At 40.0% G+C, this 25,811-nt stretch overlaps 1 protein-coding gene across 1 annotated transcript in view; it reads right to left on the bottom strand.

Moving 5' to 3' along the window:
- DNAH11 (dynein axonemal heavy chain 11) overlaps positions 1-25,811 on the bottom strand; it is a 390,076-nt gene that overhangs the window by 298,168 nt on the left and 66,097 nt on the right. Inside the window, exons 21-28 of the mRNA XM_088833659.1 lie at positions 23,095-23,253; positions 22,148-22,231; positions 19,811-19,969; positions 17,089-17,211; positions 16,276-16,398; positions 13,744-13,968; positions 12,304-12,395; positions 7,232-7,358 (exon numbers count right to left, since the gene is read on the bottom strand). Of these exons, the coding sequence (XP_088689785.1) occupies positions 7,232-7,358; positions 12,304-12,395; positions 13,744-13,968; positions 16,276-16,398; positions 17,089-17,211; positions 19,811-19,969; positions 22,148-22,231; positions 23,095-23,253 (1,092 nt within the window). The remainder of the gene's footprint in view (positions 1-7,231; positions 7,359-12,303; positions 12,396-13,743; positions 13,969-16,275; positions 16,399-17,088; positions 17,212-19,810; positions 19,970-22,147; positions 22,232-23,094; positions 23,254-25,811) is intronic.

Genomic DNA, 25,811 nt, shown 5'->3' with positions numbered 1-25,811 from the left:
TGTCACACACATAAATGCCTAAGTCATTTGAGTATGCTGCTGCTGCTGCTAAGTCACTTCAGTCATGTCCGACTCTCTGGGACCCCATAGAAGGCCACCTTTATACAAAGGCATCCATTTGCAATGTGACACAGTCCTAAGTTATACTGGCAATCTACTTCAGTATCCTTGCCTGGGAAATCCCATGGACAGAGGAACCTGGTGGGCTACAGTCCATGGGATCACAAAGAGTTGGACATGACTGAAGTGACTAAGCATGTGTGCATTCATACCAAGTGCAGCTATTCTCACTGGCAATTTCTATAATAAACTACACTTAGGCAAACAGCTTCCATTCCTTGCTGTTCAGCTGAAGGTAAGTAGAGGTAATGGCAAGGTAGTCAAAACCATGACTATCCTCTGTGTCCGTTTTCTTTTCTTGCCTCTTCCTTGATTCCATCCTCAGCCCCAACCTAAACTCAAGGACAACCGCCTCCCTCCACTGTAGGTACTTAGAAGCCCTCCAACCTTCTACTCCCTATAGAAACGTTGGAATCTTTTTTATTTCAGCTAAAACTCATTCACTCTTACATGTAGCCAACTAACTACCTTCATCTTCAACCTTTTTACTCTTGATTGTCTAAGACATACTAGTTTATTTTATGTTATTTTTGGCTGTGCCACATGGCTTGCAGGATCTTAGCTCCTTAACCACAGATCAAACCCACACTCTCTGCAGTGGAAGCCAGCAAAGTCCCTCTCTTTACTGTCTCAGGAGGACTAATCCTTGTCAAGAAGGCTGTGACTCACCATTAGTGATTGTTGAGCTGCATCACCCTGATTCCTGAGATTCAGATCCTGAGGCACCTTCACTCCATCACAGAGAAAACCAAGTAGAAGCACTATCCAGAAATATACTGTGCTTGTGGGATGTGGGGTTTTAGACATTTGCCCCTTGAAGATCCAGAAGTCCTTTTTATTACCTCATACTAAGCCCATTTCTCACAAGCACCTGTCCAAGTGCCAATATTGACAGACTATTAAGGGTATCAGTTGAGTGCCATCTGCCTCATACTGCAATTTGGGGACTTCTCAAAAGACAAGTTGGCAGATTTCTTCTTACACAGATTTGGTCTGATGCCATGAAGGATATTTTTGATGCAAACATTCAACATTTCTGAGTATGTATATTTCCTGATCTTGTCAATTAGGAAATTGTGGCCTCAACTGCCATAGCAGTGGCTTTCTGGTAGTCACATTAAAACAGGTAAGAAGAAACAGGTGAAATTAATTCTAACGTGCTTTATTTGACCTAATATATCCAAAGTATTGTCACTTCAATATATAATTAATAGAAGAGGTACTAATGAGATATTTTACATTCTTTAAGTCTTTGAAACCAGGTGCATATTTTGCGTTCATAGCTTATCTCAGTTTGGATTCTTCATCAGACATACTTGATCTGTTTCTATGTTTCATAAGATACGCAGTTGAGAAAGTAGATTCACACTCAAGTTGTTTCAAATTTATGTTTTCCAATAACTGAATCAAAGATAAACTCTAACACATTGTAGTTAAAAATTCAGTTTCTCAGTTGTCACATTTCAAGTGCCCGTTAGCCACATGTGGTCCATGGCTACCTCCGTCATGCAAGACAAATGCGGCTGATCACATAGGAAGTGTGTCTTTCTTTAGTATAGCTCCAACATGGGGAAGTTTTCACTCATCATCACAAAGAAGATGAAGGAAGAGAAAACATGCCAACTCTTCCAGGGCAGAAAGATCTTTCAGGTCATAAGGAACCAGTGGCTAAAAGCTGGTTGTCTGATATTTTCAGACACTGTATTACAACCTGGGAGGGCACCCCAGGGCAACTGATGTTACCCAGGCTGACTTTAACCACCATACTCGCTTTACTTGAAAAACACAAAAGGATGTTTTTCTAAGCAGGAGAAGAATCACAGAATGTTAATACTGAATCATGTGCAACTGCATATTTACTACTCCATGTCCATTAACCCTGCAAGGACACCTCTTAAGTTTGTGTTTCCAAAAGCAACCGCCAGAAATGTCTGACCACTTAAGTCACATGGCCCAGCCCTATCCTCAGTCCTCGAGATAATCTATGAGACTGGGAAGTCAGGATGAATTCTAGGAGAAAAATCTTTAAAAACTTGACCTTAACCAAACGTACTGAGAGCTAAAAAACCACGGAAGGCATTTTAGATGCACTGACGCTGTCACTCTGACATTCCAACTGAAGTACCTTAACTTGGGCATTTCTGCCTACAGAACGCAGGATGTAGTAATATCAGCCCTCCCCTAGCTGATGTGTTCAGGCTGATCAAATTCCACATCAACTGCAGAAACCCTCACTTGGACCAACACCCTTAAATTGAGTGTAGTGGGTGGAGGAGGGGATCCTGAAGAATTCGAGTCATTCACAAGATGTCAACATGAGTCATCTGTCCACAAAGGGCCCCTGCATTGCTTTCCTGTAAGCTGCAGTTGCCACGTTATGTCTGTCACACTACAGGGAGCACATTCAGGATGTTAGCACAAAAGGCAGAGGCGGAAAAGCTGTGTCTGGTGGCCTGAAACTGATTCTGATAATGAAAGGGAGTGCAGGAAGGATAGGCCCTTTGGCATAACAGCCATAAGCATTAACTCTTCCACGGTAAGTGACCAAGGGTTGAGATCACACCTTGACTTTGCAGAAACACCGTAGGGAAAGAAGCCGATTGAGGCTCAAGATGACTCAACTCATCCTTAGCACTTTTTCAATCCTCTGCCCCAACAAGTTACTCCCTGGTGGTACTTGCACCTCAGAGGCAGCTAAACCCTTTCCCTAATAAAGACCCTTTCCTAAAAGTGTGACGACATTTGATGTGAAGTTGAATTGTTCAAGGTTTAATTCGTGGAACAAAAAGATCTCAATGAAGTCAAATTTTGAGCAAATTTGAAATAGTGTACCTCAAATTTCAAAATGTTTCAAAAATCAAATCGTTTCAAAGCTGGCAGGTCAGGAGAACTGTAAACTGCATTTACCCTGGAGCTACATAGTCAGACAGACCCATTCAGCTAGTAAGCAGAAATATCCTACCTCCTTTTGTTGATATTATAGACGGCACCACGGCTGGTACTCATTAGCATGGCTGTGAGCCATTCTGGAGACTCCCTCTGCTGTGACTTTAATATTCAGCTACATTAAAATTTAAGATCTTTTTAATGCCTGGCATTACTAGTCCTACATTAAAGAGTGTTACTAGCACTGAGAAATGCACCTGAGGTTCAGGGGTTTAGAACTTACAATTAAAATGCTGTGAATGAAGCAGACAAGATGACTTGTCTAATCACAGTGATATGAAAGATAACACTTTAAAACACTGAAGTGATACTATGAAAATAAAAATAATTATTTTAAAGGTACATCTTTTAAATTTACTTAAAAAAAAAGCAAAACCTCATCCTATAATTTATGAAGGATGTGGAAAAACAGTAGTTGGCATCAGGGATGCATATACTTGTGAGCCAACAAGCATGTCTAATGCACGAAGCACTTTTTGATGATTTGAAAGGACACAGAATGGGTGACAAGTGTTATGTTGAGTCATCTGCTCCTCTAGCACCTGTCTAGGACTTCAATTAAGGACAGAGAGGTAAAGGGCACGCACATGCTCTGAAGAAAGCAGACAGGGATTAGGACAAGTTGGTCCCTTCAGGGCTTGACAAGACACATCTCAACAACTTACCATCATCTGCCTCCACACACCCCTTCTGGAAAAGCACAGCAGGGAGGTGGGGAGAGAGAGACGACCATCCTCACACCCATGTTATCAGCCCAGAGGGGGATGCTCTGACTTTTCCTCACTCCTCGTGAGGCTTCAAGGTGGAGGACTGTTTCCCCAACCTCTGCCCTTTAACTTGTCCAGTGAGTGGGGCTGAAGAACCACTCACAGAATCCATGGGTGCCTGCCAGCAGGTGAATCTGTGACATGTCCCTACTTCACACATCTGTTTAGGTGGAAAGGAGGTACAAAATGTAACAAATGACTGACTACACTGCCAAGGGCAAGAACTAGAAGCACTGAGACGGACTTGGCTCTGTGTATATACCCATGGGAAGTTCCCCCTGTCCTGAGGACCTGCTCCTGTTCCACAAGAGACCTAGAGGTGGGTACTGGCTGTCAAGGGGCAAGGTCAACAGCCACTGCTGAACAGAGAAGCAGGAATACGCATTAAGAAAGGGCAATGACTGACAGATGACACCCTTCCCCCGCCCCTGCCCAAAATAAATTGGTAGGGAGGAGAAATAAAAGATTTCATCTCCAGGTTCTTTATGTAAAAACCTGGTCCTGACACAGAGGTGAGCTTGGAATTTTAAACTAGATCTTGCTGAGTTGCTTTGGGTTTCTTTAATTATTAATAAGAAAAAGGGACAGAAGCATTACAATGCCTATCCAAGGTGTTATAAAGGGATCTGCTACTTAGTGTAAAGAGATTCAGCAGGGCACATTGAGATTAATAATTGTAGAAAAATAAAAATGTCTCATGTCTATATTCTGGGTAAGTAATACTGTTCAATAAAACATCACATATGTGCTTATTATGTTTAAAGAATATAAAAGAAAAAGCATATTCTTACTTACAGATTTATGTACCTAATTTACACAGTTAAAATTAAGAATTCGAAATATTTCAAATTTTCAAGGGTTTAGGAACATATACCTGGAATAGGACATGACACCCTCTATCTCATATCATCACCCTAGGAGATCAGAGGTACAGGGTAGAAAGCCCAAAAATAAATCCACCTATGGTCACCTAACCTATAACAAAGGCGGCAAGAATATACAATGGAAAAAACAGTCTCTTCAGTAAGTGGTGCTGGGAAACCCGGACAGCTACACCCAAGAGAATCAAATTAAAACACTACCTAACACTATACACAAAAATAAACTCAATATGGATTAAAGATCTAAGTGTAAGACAAGACACTATAAAACTCATAGAGGAAAACATAGTAAGAACATTCTTTAACAGAAATCACAGATTTTTTTTTTGACCCTCCTCCTAGAGGAATGAAAATGAAAACAAAAAATGAAACTATTTATTTAAACCTAGTTAAAAGCTTCTGCACAACAAAGGAAACCATAAACAAGCCAAAAAGACAACTCTCAGAATAGGAAAAAATACCTGAAAACAAAACAAACAAAGGATTTATTTCCCAAATATACAAATAGCTCATGCAGCTCAATAACAAAACAACAAACAACCCAATCAAAAAATGGGCAGAAGATCTAAATAAACATTTCTACAAGGACATACAGATGGCCAAGAGGCACACGAAAAGATGCTCAACATCATCTCGAGAACTGATTCAAATCATCAAAACTACAACAAGGTATCACCTCACACTGGACAGAATGGCCATCATCAAAAAGTTTACAAACAGTAAATGCTAGAGAGGGTGTAAGAAAAAAGGCAACCCTCCTATACTGATGGTGGGAATGTAAATAGGTCCAACAACTATGAAAAACACTATGGAGGTACGTTACAAACTAAATAGAACGATGATACAATCCTGCAATCCCACTCCTGGGCACGTACCCTGAGAAAATCATAATTCAAAAAGATACATGGATTCCCCCACAATGTTCACTGAAACATTGTTTACAGTAGCCAAGACATGGAAGCAACCTAAATGTCCATCAAGAGATGAATGGATAAAGAAGATGTGATACATATATACAATGGAATACTACTCAGTCATAAAAAGAAAGAGAACTGAGTCATTTGTAGATATGTGGATGGGCCTAGAGACAATCAGAGTGAAAGACATATATTGTATATTAATGTATGTCAGTGGAATCTTTAAAAATGGTACAAGTGAACCTACTGCAGGGCAGGAACAGAGATTCAGATGAAGAGAAGAGCCACGCGGACACAGGTGGGGAAGGGGAGGATACGACACTGGGAGATTAGGTTGACATATATACATGACCACAAGTAAAATAGCTAGTGGGAACCTGCTGCATAGCACAGGGAGCCCAGCTCAATGCTCTGTGATGACCCAGATGGGTGGACTGGGGGGTGGGTGGGAGGAAGGTCCAAGAGGGAGGGGATATATGTACACTTACAGCTGACTCACTCTGTTGTACAGCAGAAACTAAAACACTGTAAAGCAATTATAGTCCAACTAAAAAAAGAGAAATGAACGAGAGAGAAATAATCAAGATAAATACTGTGTCCACAGGACATCAGAATTTAGGAAACTGTAGAGTGAGGTGACACATATTCCAAAGAAAATGGCATAAAAATTTCTAGAGAAAGAACATGGAGACAAACCTATAAAAGTAAAGCACAATCTGTGATATATGGCCAAACCCAGGAGTAACTACCTGTGTCAGCTGTAACAACTCTAAGATCTTGAACAACTGAACAGATATAATGAAAAGCTGCTGCTGCTGAGTCACTTCAGTCGTGTCCAACTCTGTGTGACCCCATAGACGGAAGCCCACCAGGCTCCCCCGTCCCTGGGATTCTCCAGGCAAGAACACTGGAGTGGGTTGCCATTTCCTTCTCCAATAATGAAAAGCAATACCCTCTAAATGTTTAGGGGAAGGAGAGTTTAGGGATTAGTACAAAGTGTGTCTCTGATCTGTGCTCTCAGCAGATAACTGCCTCTTTTATTTGCTTTACTTACTGTCATGGGTGCTACCTTATTTTTGAATGGATAGGAGAAAATTAGAGGGCGGAGGATGAGCCTGAAATTATACTAATACACTTTCTGAACAGCACTGAAGCCTAGCTCAGCTTAGTAATTATAAGGGTCACCCTGGAGTCAAGGTTTTTGAAAGGTACCTGCCATGATCTTGTTCCCAGTGACCCAGTCTTTCCCAAGAAAACTGTGAACCAGGCAACGGAACCCCAGTACTTGTCCCACAGTTCTGGGGATTTGGAACTGGTGTTTCTTCCACTAACTTCTTGCAGTGCTCTAAGCCTTGTACATCTGTTCTCCTTCCTAGACATTTGTACAGTGTCCCTTCACTGACGACAACGTAGTCATCCTTCCTAGTTCCTTTAGCACTGCCTCTACTAACATCTCTCTGTTGCTACAGTAAGAATTTTTATTGCATATTTTCTGGCTCCTGGAACATGTGACATGGTAGGTAGCATTTAGACAATGATAGAGAAACTGACATTCCTTAGCTATAAAAGGACAATATGAGACTTTCAAAATCAATATTACCTGTGTAGGTTGAGTTCCCTTTGAGAGAATGTCAAGTAAGTCTGTGGAAGAGATGAAATAGAAGCGTGGGAAAGCCAAACGCTTGGTTTCCAGGTACTGAGCAAGAGCTTTTTCACAAAGAGAAAGCCTGTATAAATGAAATATCATTGTAAGCATATTTTGCCCATTCAGTTATTAAAACATCAATAAAACCCAGAGTGTCTCAATCTGTCCATTCATCTCAATAAGCTCACTGCTTAACATGGTACCTATCTCCTTCTCTTATAACATCATCTCCTTTGTGACTAATGTACAAGTTGTGCCAAGTAGGAGGAAATACACACAAACACACACACATTCAGTTCAGTCGCTCAGTCGTGTCTGACTCTTTGCGACCCCATGAATCACAGCACACCAGGCCTCCCTGTCCATCACCAACTCCTGGAGTTCACTCAAATTCATGTCCATCGAGTCGGCGATGCCATCCAGCCATCTCATCCTCTGTCGTCCCCTTCTCCTCCCACCCCCAATCCTTCTCAGCATCAGACTCTTTTTCAGTGAGTCAACTCGTCGCATGAGGTGGCCAAAGTATTGGAGTTTCAGCTTTAGCATCAGTCCTTCCAATGAACACCCAGGATTGATCTCCTTTAGATGTGACTGGTTGGATCTCCAAGGGACTCAGCGATCAATGCAAAGAAATGGAGAAAAACAACAGAATAGGAAAAACAAGAGATCTCTTCAAGAAAATTAGAGATTCCAAGGGAACATTTCATGCAAAGATGGGCTTGATAAAGGACAGAAATGGTATGGACCTAACAGAAGCAGAAGATATTAATAAGAGGTGGCAAGAATACACAGAAGAACTGTATAAAAAAGATCTTCACGACCAAGATAATCATGATAACGTGATCACTGACCTAGAGCCAGACATCTTAGAATGTGAAGTCAAGTGGGCCTTAGAAAGCATCACTACAAACAAAGCTAGTGGAGGTGATGGAATTCCAGTTGAGCTATTTCAAATCTTGAAAGATGACGCTGTGAAAGTGCTACACTCAATATGCCAGCAAATTTGGAAAACTCAGCAGTGGCCACAGGACTGGAAAAGGTCAGTCTTCATTCCAATCCAAAAGAAAGGCAATGCCAAAGGAGCTCAAACTACTGCACAATTGCACTCATCTCACACGCTAGTAAAGTCATGCTCAAAATTCTCCAAGCCAGGCTTCAACAATATGTGAGCCGTGAACTCCCAGATGTTCAAGCAGGTTTTAGAAAAGGCAGAGGCACCAGAGATCAAATTGCCAACATCTGCTGGATCATGGAGAAAGCAAGAGTTCCAGAAAAACATCTATTTCTGCTTCATTGACTATGCCAAAGTCTTTGACTGTGTGGCTCACAATAAACACAGGCATTCAGTTCAGTTCAGTTCAGTCGCTCAGTCATGTCCGACTCTCCGCGACCCCATGAACCACAGCAAGCCAGGCCTCCCTGTCCATCACCAACTCCCGGAGTACACTCAAACTCATGTCCACAGAGTCGGTGATGCCATCCAGCCATCTCATTCTCCGTCGTCCCCTTCTCCTCCCGCCCCCAACCTTTCCCAGCATCAGAGTCTTCTCCAGTGAGTCAACTTGTCGAATGAGGTGGCCAAAGTATTGCAGGCATTAGCTAAGACTAAATACAGATCAAATTTAAGTTGGTGTTACTTGTTGTCACTTACTTTTTTGTAGTTCCACTATAATATACAGTTATTTTTTAACTAGACAAATTAAGATTTTTAGTTGGAGTTTCAACATCAAACTCTTAAAAATTAATAGAATGAATATATAGTAAAGGAAAAGGATATAGTAGAACTGAAAAGCATCATGAACCAATTCAACATAATTAAGATTTATACAATTTCACACAACAGTAGGATACAAATTCTTTTCAAGTTATAGACTATAATCTAGGAGACACTGAAACATATCCATGGACATAAAACAATGTACAAAAATTTCATGGTCTAAAGGTACTAAAATCATAGAGACTGTTCTCTTGTCAATGTGCAATTAGGTTAGAAATCAATATCAAAAGATAAATTTGAAAACAACCCACATGTTTTCAAGTGCAATATACTGTCACTTATCTTAATGACACATCTCAACAGCAGGGGAGAAGACTGGGTTTGGCATCACTCACCCTGAGCACAAAGTACTTTAGTTAACATGTAACAAAGAAAGGCAATGCCAAAGAATGCTCAAACTACCGCACAATTGCACTCATCTCACACGCTAGTAAAGTCATGCTCAAAATTCTCCAAGCCAGGCTTCAGCAATATGTGAACCGAAAACTCCCAGATGTTCAAGCAGGTTTTAGAAAAGGCAGAGGCACCAGAGATCAAATTGCCAACATCTGCTGGATTATGGAGAAAGCAAGAGAGTTCCAGAAAACCATCTATTTCTGCTTCATTGACTATGCCAAAGCCTTTGACTGTGTGGATCACAATAAACTGTGGAAAATTCTGAAAGAGATGGGAATCCCAGACCACCTGACCTGCCTCTTGAGAAAGCTGTATGCAGGTCAGGAAGCAACAGTTAGAACTGGACATGGAACAACAGACTGGTTCCAAATAGGAAAAGGAGTACGTCAAGGTTGTATATTGTCACCCTGCTTATTTAACTTATATGCAGAGTATATCATGAGGAACACTGGGCTGGAAGAAGCACAAGCTGGAATCAAGATTGCTGGGAGAAATATCAATAACCTCAGATATGCAGATGACACCACCGTTATGGCAGAAAGTGAAGAGGAACTCAAAGGCCTATTAATGAAAGTGAAAGAGGAGAGTGAAAAGGTTGGCTTGAAGCTTAACATTCAGAAAACGAAGATCATGGCATCTGGTCCCATCACTTCTTGGGAAATAGATGGGGAAACAGTCGAAACAGTGTCAGACTATTTTTTTGGGCTCCAAAATCATTGCGGATGCTGACTGCAGCCATGAAATTAAAAGACACTTACTCCTTGGAAGGAAAGTTATGACCAGCCTAGATAGCATATTAAAAAGCAGAGACATTATTTTGCCAACCAAGGTCTGTCTAGTCAAGGCTATGGTTTTTCCCGTGGTCATGTATGGATGTGAGAGTTGGACTGTGAAGAAAGCTATCGCCGAAGAACTGATGCTTTTGAACTGTGATGTTGGAGAAGACTCTTGAGAGTCCCTTGGACTGCAAGGAGATCCAACCAGTCCATTCTGGAGGAGATCAATCCTGGGTGTTCATTGGAAGGACTTATGCTAAAGCTGAAACTCCAATACTTTGGCCACCTCATGCGATGAGTTGACTCACTGGAAAAGACTCTGATGCTGGGAGCGATTGGGGGTAGGAGGAGACGGGGACGACAGAGAATGAGGTGGCTGGATGGCATCACCGACTCCATGGACGTGAGTTTGAGTGAACTCCGGGAGTTGGTGATGGACAGGGAGGCCTGGTGTGCTGTGGTTCATGGGGTCGCTATGAGTCAGACACGACTGAGCGACTGAACTGAACTTGTTTAAGGTTTTCTTTTTCCCACTGAATGTCTAAAAAAATATAAGTGGCTTTAATTCTCTCTGGTTTTCAGGGAAGTCATAATACCCTAAAACGTTTCCACTTTACTGTTCTTAGTAGAGCTGAGAACACCCAGAGGCAGAGCCACCAAGTCCTCAAAAATCACTCACTAAGAAATAATAAGAAAGCTGATTGCTGAAGAATTGACGCTTTTGAACTGTGGTGTTGGAGAAGACTCTTGAGAGTCCCTTGGACTGCACAGAGATCCAACCAGTCCATTCTAAAGGAGATCAATCCTGGGTGTTCATTGGAAGGACTGATGCTAAAGCTGAAACTCCAATACTTTGGCCACCTCATGCGAAGAGTTCACTCACTGGAAAAGACTCTGATGTTGGGAGGGACTGGGGACAGGAGGAGAAGGGGACAACAGAGAATGAGATGGTTGGATGGTGTCACCGACTCGATGGACATGAGTTTGAGTGAACTCCAGGAGTTGGTGATGGACAGGGAGGCCTGGTGTGCTGTGATTCATGGGGTCGCAAAGAGTCAGACACGACTGAGTGACTGAACTGAACTGAAGAAATAATTAACTTCTGTGGAAATCCACACTTCTAAAATTATGGTCAACTTTATCTAGAAAAAAATTCCAGATTATGAAATAATTGTAGGCAATATATTTTTATCTAGAGGCTCCTCTACTGTGCAATAAAAAGTGATCACTATTCTGCACAATGCTCTTTTTTAGTAGCTGATCTGCCCGTTTTAAATCAGAAGTCAGAATTTTCTTGTGACCACTAACTGTTGTATAATTTTATAAGAATAAAATGCCTTTAGGACAAGGATTTCAAAAATACTGACATGCTGTCAAAGGATAATTTCTAGTATAATTTAACTATATACAAAATAAAGGACTTACATGAGTACAGTCCCAGTTCCTAGAATACAGTAGATACTTAATAAATATTTACAGGACACTTTGATAAAAGAGTTGATCAATCACATTGATTCTTTTTTTCATGTTGATTCTCTACTTAATATATTCTATTTTACTATTATGATATCCCTCTTGGAGAAGAAATGTATTTGGATGCATTTGCATTAAATCAAAATAGTTATATATACCACCTAATATGTAAAAGGCAACTAGACAACTATAAGCAAAATTTTAAATTAATAGAGGTTGTATCTACAGTAACATGATATTAAATACTATTCAGTTCAGTTCAGTCGCTCAGTCATGTCCGACTCTTTGTAATCCCATGAATCACAGCACACCAGGCCTCCCTGTCCATCACCAACTCCCGGAGTTCACTCAAACTCATGTCCATCGAGTTGGTGATGCCATCCAGCCATCACATTCTCTGTCGTCCCCATCTCCTCCCACCCCCAATCCCTCCCAGCATCAGACTCTTTTCCAGTGAGTCAACTCGTCACATGAGGTGGCCTAAGTATTGGAGTTTCAGCTTTAGCATCAGTCCTGACATTTCTTTTGAATGTCTAATAATATTAGACATTCAAAAGAAATGTCAAAAGTATAACAGATTGATCACTTTGTAGTTGTATTCTTACCTGTACTGTAAATCTTTAAGTTTTTCATAGAGATGCAGCTCACACGTTGCTTCTAAAACATTTTTTATTTTAGCTGTTCTGAACATTAATTCCTGTGTGAAAGTACAACAAGCAACCACTGATATTAGAAATTACTTTTCTAGATTTTTCATCCCTTTGGGGAATCAAAAAGTGAAGAACAAACTATCAGAAAGCAAGGTTAATGAGACTAACACCATGTCTGTTCTGCTATTAAACTTTTAGATGAACATCAAAAACAAAGTGTAATCACATAGTTTTTATCAATATAAATTTGATAAGCATTACCACCACTCTGGGTCCATGCAGAAGTTCTCTCTTCTAAACCAAACAAACAAAAACATAAAGCGACAGAGAACCAGAATCTTAAAGAATACATTCATATTTAAAAATGAGATGAATACTAAACAATCTATCTATTCTTTCCTGCTTAAAAGTTAAACAAAATAGAATCCCTCAGGTATTCTGCTTTAGCTAGCAAGGAGAAAATAACTCATCCCCATTTCTATATAAAAAGGTAAAGCCACTATTCTCTGCTTAAAGTCTCTCAAATCATTTATTATTATATTACCTCACCATCCATTCTCTGGAGCTTCCCTGGCGGCTCAGACAGTAAAGAAGCTGCCTGCAATGAAGGAGACCGGGGTTTGATCCCTGGTTCAGGAAGATCCCTTGGAGAAGAAAATGGCAACCCACTCCAGTATTGCCTGGAGAATCCCATGGACAGTGGAGTCTGGCAGGCTAGAGTCCATGGGGTCACAAAGAGTCGGACATGACTGACTAATACTTTCATGTATTCTCTGTGGCTCTTATGAAACAAACCAATAACTGATAGTACAATTTTGTTATTGGCTTCCCCTCCCTAGTCTCTTACTTCATAAAGATGAACCTGTCTCCGAGGCCTTACTGCAGGGTAGGAAGTTCATGGTCTGTGGGAAACATCAGGTCTGCTGCCTGGTTTTGTACCGTACGAAGTTAAGACAACACCCATTCTTGCTTACATCTTTAACTAGTTCAAAAAAATCAAAGGAATCTAATACTTTGTAACATACAAAAATAATATGGAATTCAATTTTTGGTGTCTATAAAAGTTTTACCGGTGCCAGCCATACCCATCTGTCTATGTTGTATCTGTGTTTTCTTTCACATGACAAAGGTGGCCCTGAGTAGTTGTGACTGAGATCATATACAACCACAAAGCCTACAACGTTGATTCTGATCCATCACACAGAAAAGTTTCCTAACTTTTGTCTCCTGAAATGCAAATATTGATTACATATATAGATTTCATAAGTTCAACAACTCAAATCATTTTCTTTATGTAAGGCTTTTACGTTATTTAGAAAAAGATGTTTCTTTACAAGGCTTTTATATTATTTGGAGAAAGTTGTTAGGATAGAAAATTGCCTGTCTTCCACAAACCTTAAATTCAGCATCTACTCTGTCGAATCTCTGAGCATCTTTCACAAGTTGGATTCGAATATCTTCTGAACAAACAAAGATGCTTTCTAGGTGAGACCAAGTGCACTGGACTTCGATCCAAGTAAAGATGACCGAGTCTGCTGTGTTTAATTTGTTTTGCCAGCTTATGACTTGCTCAATGAAATATTCCACATACTTGCTTTGAAGCAGAGTCTGTAATTGAACCTAAATGAAGGCAAAGAATGTGAAATAACATCTAAATTAGTAATCTATGAACATCATGAGGGAGGGACTACATCGCTTCTTTTTACTGCTGGATTCCTAAGACCTAGCAAGCAAAATGTGGAACAAGCATTCAGTAAGTATTTGCTAAATTAGTGAAGTAATGGCATATTTACACTAATACGGTTTTGTTTTTTAAAGGAAAAAGATAAACATAAGCAACTACATGTATATGTCTTCTACAAGACTAACAGGTATCTCTTTGTAGGCAGGAAAATATATTGGGCATCAGGGTGCAGTTTTAGGAATTAAACTTCATTCTTTCATCCTCCTTCACTCTCCCCATGGTCTCTGCCTACTAATCATTCCAAAGTTATGGTTCTTTTTTTTCCTTCAATATTAAAAATATAAAACAAACTTCCCTCTAGCTTGCTAAGCCTTCAGGCTCTGTTTTCCTCCCCTTTGAACTTACTACCAAACTTCGCAGCTGTCCTACCACTAAGCCTTGCTTTAACACCATGCAGATCCTCGAGCACTTCCCCTATTCTTTGACACTGAAATCTCAGGAAGTCACTGAGTAGAACAACCTCTTTTCATTCTCCTTCACCTCCTAAGTATTTAATACATTTGATTTGTTCTATACCCCCCACCCCCGGCTTTGCTGAGATATTACTCAGATGCTCTGTAAGTTTAAAGCATACAATGTGATGATTTGATACATGTGTGAAATGGTTACCACAATAATGTTAATACCTCTATCCATGGCTCAGTAGTAAAAGAATCCACCTGCCAAGGCAGGAGTTGCAGGAGACCCTGGTTTGAGCCCTAGGTCAGGAAGATCCCTTGGAGAAGGGAATGGCAATCCACTCCAGTATACTTGCCTGAGAAATCCCATGGACAGAGGAGACTGGCAGGCTACAGTCCATGGGGTCACAGAGTCAGACATGACTAAGCACGCTTGCATCCCCCCACATAATTACCTTTTGTGCATGAGCATGCATGTGTGTGTTAACATTAACACATTAATGTTAAGATCTACTCTCCTAATAACTTTCAATATAATATAGTCAACCTTAGTGTATAATAGATGTCCAGAACGTATTAGGGGTCTGTACCCTTCAACCAACATTTCCCTCTTCCCCAAAGCCCTGGCACCTGGTAATCACCATTCTACTGTTTGCTTGTATGAGTTTGGCTTTTTTAGATTCCACATATAAGACAGAACATACAGTATTTGTTGTTTCTGAGTTATCTTACTTTGCATAATGCCCTCAACATCTATTCATGTGGTCACAGACAGCAGGATTTCTTTTTAACAGCCGAACAGTCCATTTTATATATATATACACACACACACATTTTTTTTATCCATTCATCCATCAATTGACATTTATGTTGTTTCCATAATATTGACTCCTTTTTTGGTGGAAAAAATTATCCCATGCTTGTTATGATATTGCAGCATCCTTTTTCCACTATGCCTCTGATCATTCTCACTCTGCCTCGTTTACGTCTCCTTCCCTCACTCACCAAATGCAGCCCTCCCCTACTGTCTTGGCTAGTGTGTCCTCTTTTCCTCTCATTATCTAGCTCGTCAATTCTCGTGATACCAACAATGACCTCCCAACCTACAGTTCTAGGCTGAACCTCTGCACTGGGCTCTGGGTCTGACTTTCCACCTTTACATCAATGAATGCCCCTCACTTTAAATACATCAGAAATAACAGAGCATCATCTCTTAGACCAGGTTCTTTCCTAAGTGCCTATGTCTAATAATAGTAACACCATTGTTATTATTTCACCTTTCTTATCTCTCATGTCCAGAGTCGCCAATTTATACCCTTAAAACTCAAGACCACGTAGGCTGCATTCTGGTCTGTCTCTCCAAACTTATTTTTCATTACTCCTATCAAGAAAATCTTTATTCTAAGGAAACCAAATTCTTTAAATTACCCCTGAATGTCAGGTACTTTTTGGCATTCCAAGATGCCATTAAAAGGGGACACTGTCCTCTTTGCATATGCAACTCTTCTCTGATCATCATTCTTGAATATCAGCCCATCCTTCAAGATTTAGCACAAGTACCACCACCTTGCAAGACTTTCTGGAACCCTTCTCTGTCTCCTGACTCAAGGACAAGTTCCTTGAGAACAAGTGTTCATACCTTTTGAACCCAAATGGTACTATGCCTAGAGTCTGGTACAAGCAAATGTCTAATGAATGAAGAAAGAGATATGGAGTATTGGAGCTTTGGAAAAGCCTAAAATCATAATTTAAAAGAAAGGTCTATAAGAAAAACATCCATCTTACTTGGTTGTGCTCTAGAGTTTCAAACAATAGTTCATCAAACTTCAGTAATGGAATGCCTGTCCGATAGTGAACTTCATAAGAGAACTCCAAGGTTGCCCAGGTCTGGCTGATTTCAGTAATAACCTAGACATCAAGAGCATTTAGTTATGTGCATTAAAGTTTGATTTAGAACCAATACCTAGACTATCATATGAAATTTTTAAAACTGTTTTTACAATTTTTAAAAAAACCAACAGAGGGATATTATTGGCCTCAGTTTTCTTTCCTTCAAATAATTCATGGTGTTGAGGTTTCGAGAATGAACTTCATCACACAAAAGAACAAGCATCACACCAATGTCAATTTTTATTGAATCTGAATTTTATATCCTTTACTGAAGTGGAATGCCAGAGCAGGAAGGGGCTTAAAAAGTTATCTTCAAGTTCTGATAGGTATTATGTACAAATTAGCCAGCACAGGATAGGCAGTGCTCTAAGTGCCAGAATGTGAATCCCAGTTCCCTTGTTGAAACTGGGTAGGCTAATCACTTCTCGATATCTCAGTTTCCACATCTGTAGAATAGACATAATCCTCACATAATTAAATTAATTAGTATAAAGCATGGAGAGCTTTACTTGCTACCAAGTAAATGACACATAAGCAATTTCCACTATAATTGTCATCATCAACTGGGTCAATTCTGTGGCTGAGAAGGAATCTTTTTCCTGCTGGGAGACATGTCTCCACACAGGGCCTAAGCCCTTCTCCCCAGTCTGCTCATGTGCCAGTCACAGAATTAGCCCAGGGTAAAAAGAAACAGCCCAAGGACACAACCTTCTCAGTCCCCAGCTCTTTCACCGCTTTGTCCACGATGCTTCGGACAGCCTCTTCCACTTGGTGTAACTGCAAGGCTAACAGATCTGCCAAAGTTGTGGCTTCGTTTATGGAAAATTTGACCTGATTGGGAAGAAAAAAAAAGGTAGGACTGACTCCACATATATTAATGGTTCCTTTTACCTAATGGCCAGAGGATTGAATCAGAGCTAAATATACTCAAGTCAGCGGCTGAGTACATGTCAAGTTCTGAAACGTGTGAACAACCAAAGACACTGCCTTTTGGCTCGCAGTTACGGAGGCATCACCCACCAGAAGCGAGGGCTGAGGTTGAGGCCAAGTTCACACTATACTACTTTCTTTTGTTTCATAACCTTCCCTTGTCAGCTCATTTCTTATCTCCTTTTCCCACAAAACCAAAATTTAAAGAGAATCACATTATTCATTTATTATAATTTAGTTGAAATCCCAGGAATCCGGTAGTAGATCATTTGTCTTAAGTATTCTATTCACTGAACATAATTCTCGGTGGTTTTCATGATTTAACCTAGTTTTATCATTGATTTAATCTTAGTTCCTTGACAAAAAATAATTATTCTTACTCATACTGTCATTATTCATATTCACCATGTGAAAAAAGTCATTCCCATTTCCTCATCATCTCGTGAGTTCCCCACCCCAGTATTTGTTAAGAAGCTCTCAGCTCTTCCTAAGTGCCCAAAGTCACCCATGTCCTTAAGAGCTGACCCCACTACATGGTTTCCATTCCTGCTCCTCCTATGAACATCCAGTCCCTCCCTCCTGGAAGCTGAATTCTTCTCTGGCTCTCCCCAGTCTGTAACACTGCTGATCATCATCTGCCTCTCTGCACAGGATGACTAAACAGCCCTGTGTGTCCAGGACTGGGTGCTTCCTTGCTAAAATCTAAAAAGTCCTGAGAAAACCAGAAGAGTTAGTTACTTCTGCATCATGTTTGACCTCAGTCCAGAGCTGATGGGAGTCAGGTCTGTCTTACCGGAGGAAGGAGCAGGGATGTGTAACAGGGTTCCCTGATTAGTTGCGTGGTTTGTACAGTGAATATGGACAACTGGAAGTTGGATCGAGTCGCTGCTCTGATGCCCCAGAGCAGCCTGGAGGAAGATGCCTTTTTCTAAATTGTCTGCCAGGAAGACATCTTTTTCTAGCTTGCAGAAAGGCATAGTACAGGTAAGAGCCTGTGGTGAGAAGAAAGCTCACTAGAGGAAATATGAGGAGTGGGTGGGGAGTAGGGACATACAGTCTACAAACCATGTTGGGAGACTCAATAAAGATTTTCTGAAAGAACACAGTAATCAACTATGAAGTCTAGATATGCAATGTCTAAAAGACTCTCTGGAAAGTACTATAATAATAACAGCTTCAGGGACCATTTACTGAGAATTTGCTACATGCTAGGTCTATATGTAATCTCATCTCCTGTGTGTTCACCAAGTCTTGCCAGGAATGCTATAGCATTACTTGTATTTCATGGAAGGGGCAACTAAGGTACAGAGAGCAAGTAACTTGCCCAGGATCCCAGAGATGTGTTAGGGTTGGACCAATAAAGCCAAGGCCATCCCCACTTCACTGGGCTGAGCCTCTCCTCAATTTCCCCACTCTGCAAACTCTGTCTTCAAATCATGAGAGCCTTTTTTGACAACGTGTGCCTAGCAGAAAACAAGCACATCAGGCTGCCTGTAATATATTTTAAATTCATGAAGGTCACCTTCCTCAGAAAATAAAATGTAAGGTTGGTATATTTGCTCTAAAAAGATTTAGAAGGCAAAGAAAACACAGTCTCAAGTGGCATGGACACATGAGAAATAATTCTGTATTTTGCAATAAAATCAAGACCATCAAAAGACCATCAAAACAAAACACGACACTATTATTAAATGAATTGTGGGAGGGGATCACTATTTCCAAATTCTCTTTCCTCCTAAATTCACTTCTGTGCTCTTTTATCCTCTCCACTAAATATAAGATTTTTTGCAGCCATATCATGCTCTACAAAATGCCTTCACATTATCTTACTTGATTCTTACAAGATATACATGATATATAACAGTAGATAGCATCCGTCTCATTTTATTAATAAAAAGTAAAACACAATACAAAAGTTTAAGTGTATTATGTAAGGTCATATAGCCAGTAAGAGATAAAAGTGGTGGTGGGGGGAGGGGGTATCTTAGTTACTTCTCTCTGCTTTTAACGAAACATCATAGACTAGGGGGATTAAACAACAAACATTTATTTCTCACAGTTCTAGAGGCTACAAGTCCAAGATCAGGGTACCAGCTTCACTGGGTTCTTGGTGAAGGCCTGCTTCTTAGTTAACAGACATGTTTCTTGTTTTATTTTCACATGGTAGAGAATAGAAAGTTCTGGGGCCTTTGTCCCCTTACAAAAGTACTGACCTCATTCATTAGAGTTTTACCCTCATGACCTAATCACCTCCCAAGTATTTCATCTCCAAATACTGTCACACTGGGGATTCAGGGGGAATAACACATTTAGTCTACTGAAACAGAGGCTAAAACTAGGAACTCTGCATGTCCAGTCCTTTGTCACGTCTCAAGGAGACTGAACTCTTGCATCTATTCAGAGACCTTTTCCCAAATCCCACTTCATCCCAGATGAATGATATGAACCAAGGAATAACATGTCACAAAAATATTCAGTTAATGAGACCCAGGACACTGACCCCAATGGCCGTCATCAGCTGGTGCCAATGCCTGTCCCTGAGGGCAGGGCTCTGTAACTCGGCAACGGCTCTCAGAGAGGTCATCGTGTCCTTCACTGTGCCTTCCAGGCCTGAGTAGGCATCCCACACGCGAACCTCCTTATCCAGAGACCAGATTTCCTAAAGGAAAGTGAAAAAAAAAACCAGCTCTCGCATATAGTAATATACCTTATAATCTGCCTCCTATAAAAAATTATGTGTACTTTTTCCTGGATTAGGAAGAGAGTAAATGTGTTTAAGCTCATAGATTAAGGTCTAAAACCAAAGAAAAAAGAAAAATATCCACTCACTCATGTACTAGTCCACTATGTAGAAGACACCTAGATACACTGGTTTCTTATTCACAGGCTCTAACTGGATGTCCCATGAGGAAAGTGCAGTGAAATAATAGAGTCTACAGGGCATGTGAATGAAGTGAGTTTCCTCTAGAAACATAAACATGCAGGAAACTGAGATTGTTACTGGATTGCTAAGACCTTCCTCCAGAGACCTGACTTGTTTAAACAACTTTCAGTTCAGTTCAGTCGCTCAGTTGTGTCTGACTCTTTGTGACCCCATGAATCACACGCCAGGCCTCCCTGTCTATCACCAACTCCCGGAGTTCACTCAAACTCACGTCCATCGAGTCAGTGATGCCATCCAGCCATCTCATTCTCTGTCATCCCCTTCTCCTCCTGCCCCCAATCCCTCCCCAGCATCAGAGTCTTTTCCAGTGAGTCAACTCGTCTCATGAGGTGGCCGAAGTATTGGAGTTTCAGCTTTAGCATCAGTCCTTCCAATGAACACCCAGGATTGATCTCCTTTAGAATGGACTGGTTGGATCTCCTTGCGGTCCAAGGGACTCTCAAGAGTCTTCTCCAACACCACAGTTCAAAAGCATCGATTCTTCGGCGATCAGCTTTCTTCACAGTCCAACTCTCACATCCATACATGACCACGGGAAAAACCACAGCCTTGACTAGACGAACCTTGGTTGGCAAAGTAATGTCTCTGCTTTTTAATATGCTATCTAGGTTAGTCATAACTTTCCTTCCAAGGAGTAAGCGTCTTTTAATTTCATGGCTTCAATCAGCATCCGCAGTGATTTTGGAGCCCCAAAATGTAAAGTCTGACACTGTTTCCCCATCTATTTCCCATGAAGTGATGGGACCAGATGCCATGATCTTAGTTTCCTGAGTGTTGAGCTTCAAGCCAACTTTTTCACTCTCCTCTTTCACTTTCATCAAGAGGCTTTTTAGTTCCTCTTCACTTTCTGCCATAAGGGTGGTGTCATCTGTATATCTGAGGTGATTGACATTTCTCTTTAAGACATTCAAATAGGGCCCTTGACTTGACTGTCTTCCTGGCTCATAGAACAATATCAACAATTTTGAATGAGAAAACCCAAAATGAAGTAACAATTTCAGTACAAAAGGACAGCGCTACTTGTTTTAGAGGAGAAACAGCAAAAGAGTTTCGGCTGAGAGTGGGGTTTAAACTGTAACTCTGCAGTGAGACCGTCCAATGGTAAAGCACACAGGCAGGAAACAGCACAGAAGAGGAGCACAGTGACCCCATGACACCCGAGACAATGATGGGATATTTTAGTTAGGGTTCTTGGACCAGAAGAAAATGGGAGAAAAGATGGGAAGAGCTGGTTGGAGTGCAACACGGGACTGAGTTTGGGCAAGGATATTCTGGGGCAAGAAGAGAGCAAACGGCCCAGCCTCTCACTGTGATGCATCTGGCTTTATTCAAAGAGGCTTTACTTTCCTTAGAGGCATAGGGCAGCGGGGATTAGATACCAAAACACAATATTCAAAGAAGCTGAGTTCTGTTGTATTGAGCCCCGCTGTGATATCAAAGTAGGCAGTAAGAGTAAAGATCATAACATTTCATATATTTCCACAGGTTACCCCAATGAGCTGCCCCAAAGCCCACAGTCAAAAGGTACCTTTGAAGATACAATACACTTATGGTTGGTTGCTAAGGAAAGAATTCAACAGTTTCATACGCCTAACCCCTCAGCCCTGCTCTTCACCTCTTTTTTACTCTAGATAGCCAGAGAGAGTGCCTGAGTATAGCTGCTGCTCATCAATTCATTAGCCCTAACATGCTTTTATCTACTCATTCACAGAAAGGCAGGCTTGATTACAAGTGCAACTGGCTAGAGTGGGAAAAAAAATTCCTGTCTCAAATCATCCTGTTTGAAGTAAATAAGGACATGCGGCCCAACACAGCAGATTCTAGGTTAGGGAAGATGGAAGGAGGTGGTGCAAAGGAAGATAAATTGTCATCACAGACAGTTATGGAACTTGCCTTGGCAAACCTTCTGAGTTCCACTTCCATCTGCTCCACATTAATCTGTCTCCACTGGGTTTTAGTCCAATTATCAATGCTTCTCTGAAAACGCACAAGCAGATAAAAGTGTCAACAACATTTGGTGAAAGCAAGTCTCCACAGCAAAATATATAAACTGATGACACACAGCAACTCCATCATCCAGGGGAAAGTCAATTACTTAAGTATTAACTGCACCTGTCAAAGCTTCCCTAACACCAAAACAAAAATAAGTTATCAGAACATGTCAAACTTAAGGCTAAAACATTATGATACATTAATTTCTAGAAGCAATGGCAAATTCCATACACATGCCATCATAATCATTTAATCCTGAATAGTTTGAATGAATTGATACCATTAAATATCGTATTTTTATAATTCTACATATAAGGTAAGCTTTTGGAAGAAAACCTTCATCCATTATAGCCAAAACTCTCGTGAGTTTCTTATAAACGTATTTCTATTTGGCCTTCAACTAACTTAAAAGAAAATCATGTATAACACATGTTGCAAATGCCTAGTTCCCTAGAACTGATTTTTATACTTAAGTTTGTAACTTAACTAGCAATACACAAATTATTTTTAGCCAGGCCTGTTTATATATGCACACATATATAAGTACAAGCATGGGTGTATATGTGAGTTTGTATGCAGAGACGACCACATGTGTGCTATAGAACTCTCTAGAAGGACTTGAGATTCATACCAAGTTTCATTGAGAACTGAAAACAAAAACCACTAATAATTCAGAGAAGAATCTTCAACTAACAAGTTATAGGAATGCCAATTCTGGGGCAGAAGTTTAACAATCACATATTTTAAGATATTATAAAATTATGCAGACACTAAAAATTGCATATTTATACAAAAGAAATACTTAAAGGAAAAAAAAACACGCATGCTTTCAACAAGCAGTGTCTTACTCTAACATAAATAATGACATCCCAGAGCCCCTTGAGCAATTTTATCTCTTTGCGGCACTGCTGCATTTGTTTGTACTCTGGAAGAGCCACTTCAAAAAGATGAGCAGATTCCTGCATTTGCAGCATCTCTTCTTCTAATGCCTCAAGCTCTTGATTTGCCTGAGGAGAAGGCAGAAACACAAACACACTTAATATCCAACAAGCTGCCAGAGAAGAGAAGCCACAGTGTTCTGGTTCCATTAACATTTACAACTTCGATTTTTAAAAGAAAGAGAAATCTGAAGTAAAATTATTGGTAAAATGTAGAAGGCTTTAGGTGAGCAAAGTCACGGCTACTCAAAAAGCTAGAGCAGATTATCAGTAAATACAATAATGATATCATTACCCTCCCCATATACTATTTCAGCAAAATCTGCTCTGGTAAAAAATTGCTATGAGTACAAATTTTCCTCTTGATTTTCCTCATACAGCTAGGGACTTTTCTGGGGAGCGAAAGAGGAGGTGCAAGAAGCTTCCACTCAAGAATAAATCACTTAAAAATAAAAAACAAACTTCAAATTTAAAAACTGCCCTAGAGATTATCAATTATATAAAATATATACAAAATATATACAAAATATTCCCAGGTGGCGTTAATGGTAAGGAACCTTCTGTCAATGCAGGAGAGATAAGACACAGGTTCCATCCTTGGCTTGGGAAGCCCCTGGAGGAGGGCATGACAACCCACTCCAGTATTCTAGCCTGGAGAATCCCATGGATAGAGGAACCCGGCAGGCTGCATTCCACTGGGTCACAAAGAGTTGGACATGACTGATGAGACAGAGCACACACATGAAAAATTTCACCATATGTTTATATTTGGCTCCCCTACCATCTCATCGATGTACAACAGTTTATGTTTTACACCAAATATAAGCTGACTCTTTTCTTTCTTGATAAGCCTATTCTTTTTTTTTGATAAGCCAATTCTTAATTTTAGTTTTTATTAACATACCGGTGTCTTAATATGGTCAAGCGCAAAGAGTACAAAAGAGTTTGCCTGCAGGAAAAGCTGGAAACCCAAGGCCCTCTCTCCCATTCTTCTGGAGGCTGTTTCCCTAGCTCCCTAGTTACACAAGTTGCTGATTATTGATTTATCAAGTGTGGACATTATAGATTTACTGGGTTTGCAAACAAAGGGTTTAACTTTGCTTTTCTACTTTATATATTCTCTCAATCTTCTCTCAATATCCAACACTTCTATTACTTTAGGTCTTTTGAGTCTTTTCTTAACTTTAAATACCCACAGTTAATCATTTAACAACTTTCAACTCTCTTAACTTCTTGCAACACAAATTAGAATATTAGCACTCTAACATTCTTTCATGATGTAAGTTGTTTCATTTTTACATGTTATACCTTTATAAACATTAACTGCAATTCTCTTAGTATTACAAATGTTAGAAAAATTCCACACACATAAAAAGGGGTGTGACTATGAGCACACACACCATCCAGTTTAGGAAATACTTATTACTAATGACTTTTAATGACCTTAATTTTATCCTTCTCTTTCCCACTATAAACAAAATCACTAAATTTTTATTTAATATCACTGACTTTATAATATTTTCACTACATGTGTTTGTACTGCAAATGCTAAACTCTTAGAATTTATGGCTTGAAATTTATATGAACACTATATATTAAGAATTTTAATATGTTTTATTTTTGAGGTACTTCTACATATTCATGAAAAGTATGTATAAAGTTCATTTCCACCACTTTATAGCACTACCCAGTGTGAATACACTACAATTAATTTATTCTACTGCTGATAGTCATTTCTGTATTTCACCATTAACACTAATGCTACTAGGATTTTTATGCGCCCTGGTAAAAATGGAGTTTTGCAATCCTTTAATGGGTTAAAAGGATAGAGTTTCTATCATAAGTGAATGTTGAATGATACCTAAAGATTTTTCTTAAGATGGTTATATGACTTTTTTCTTAATCTATTAATATGAATTATATTAATTTTCTAATGTTAAATTAAACATTTTCCTGGAATGAACCCAACCAATTTATATGGATTATTTGATTAGGTTTTGTTTAGTTTGTTTGTATCTATGTGTACAGAAAAAAGAACGGCTTATAATTTCCCCTTTCTTGTACTGTCCTTTCACAAAAATAAGACATGCTTCATAGAGCAATTTTTGAGTGTTCATTCTTCTTCTGGGCTCTGGAAGCATATGAATGAGGTTTATCAGAAAGCTCCTTGAATTAACCTATAACCCCATCAGACCCTGTTATTCTCTCTGTTTTAAACTGCTGCTGCTAAGTCACTTCAGTCATGTCTGACTCTGTGCAACCCCATAGACAGCAGCCCACCAGGCTCCCCCGTCCCTGGGATTCTCCAGGCAAGAACACTGGAGTGGGTTGCCATTTCCTTTTCCAATGCATGAAAGTGAAAAGTGAAAGTGAAGTCCCTCAGTCGTGTCCGACTCTTAGTGACCTCATGGACTGCAGCCTACCAGGCTCCTCCATCCATGGGATTTTCCAGGCAAGAGTACTGGAGTGGGGTGCCATTGCCTTCTCTGTTTTAAACTAATGGTTTACATTTTTATTTTCCTACTGGTTAATTTTTCATAGTTTTAGGACTATTCAGGTATGTTATTTCTTGAGATAGTTTTAGTAAGTTACGTTTTTCCAAAAATGTATCCATTTTGCTTAAATTT

This window comes from Moschus berezovskii, chromosome 3 (genome assembly GCF_049115385.1).
Source record: "Moschus berezovskii isolate FMDL1 chromosome 3, NW_MosBer_1.0, whole genome shotgun sequence".
NCBI classification, from domain to species: domain Eukaryota; kingdom Metazoa; phylum Chordata; class Mammalia; order Artiodactyla; family Moschidae; genus Moschus; species Moschus berezovskii.
This window is presented reverse-complemented; position numbering and strand designations above follow the sequence as displayed.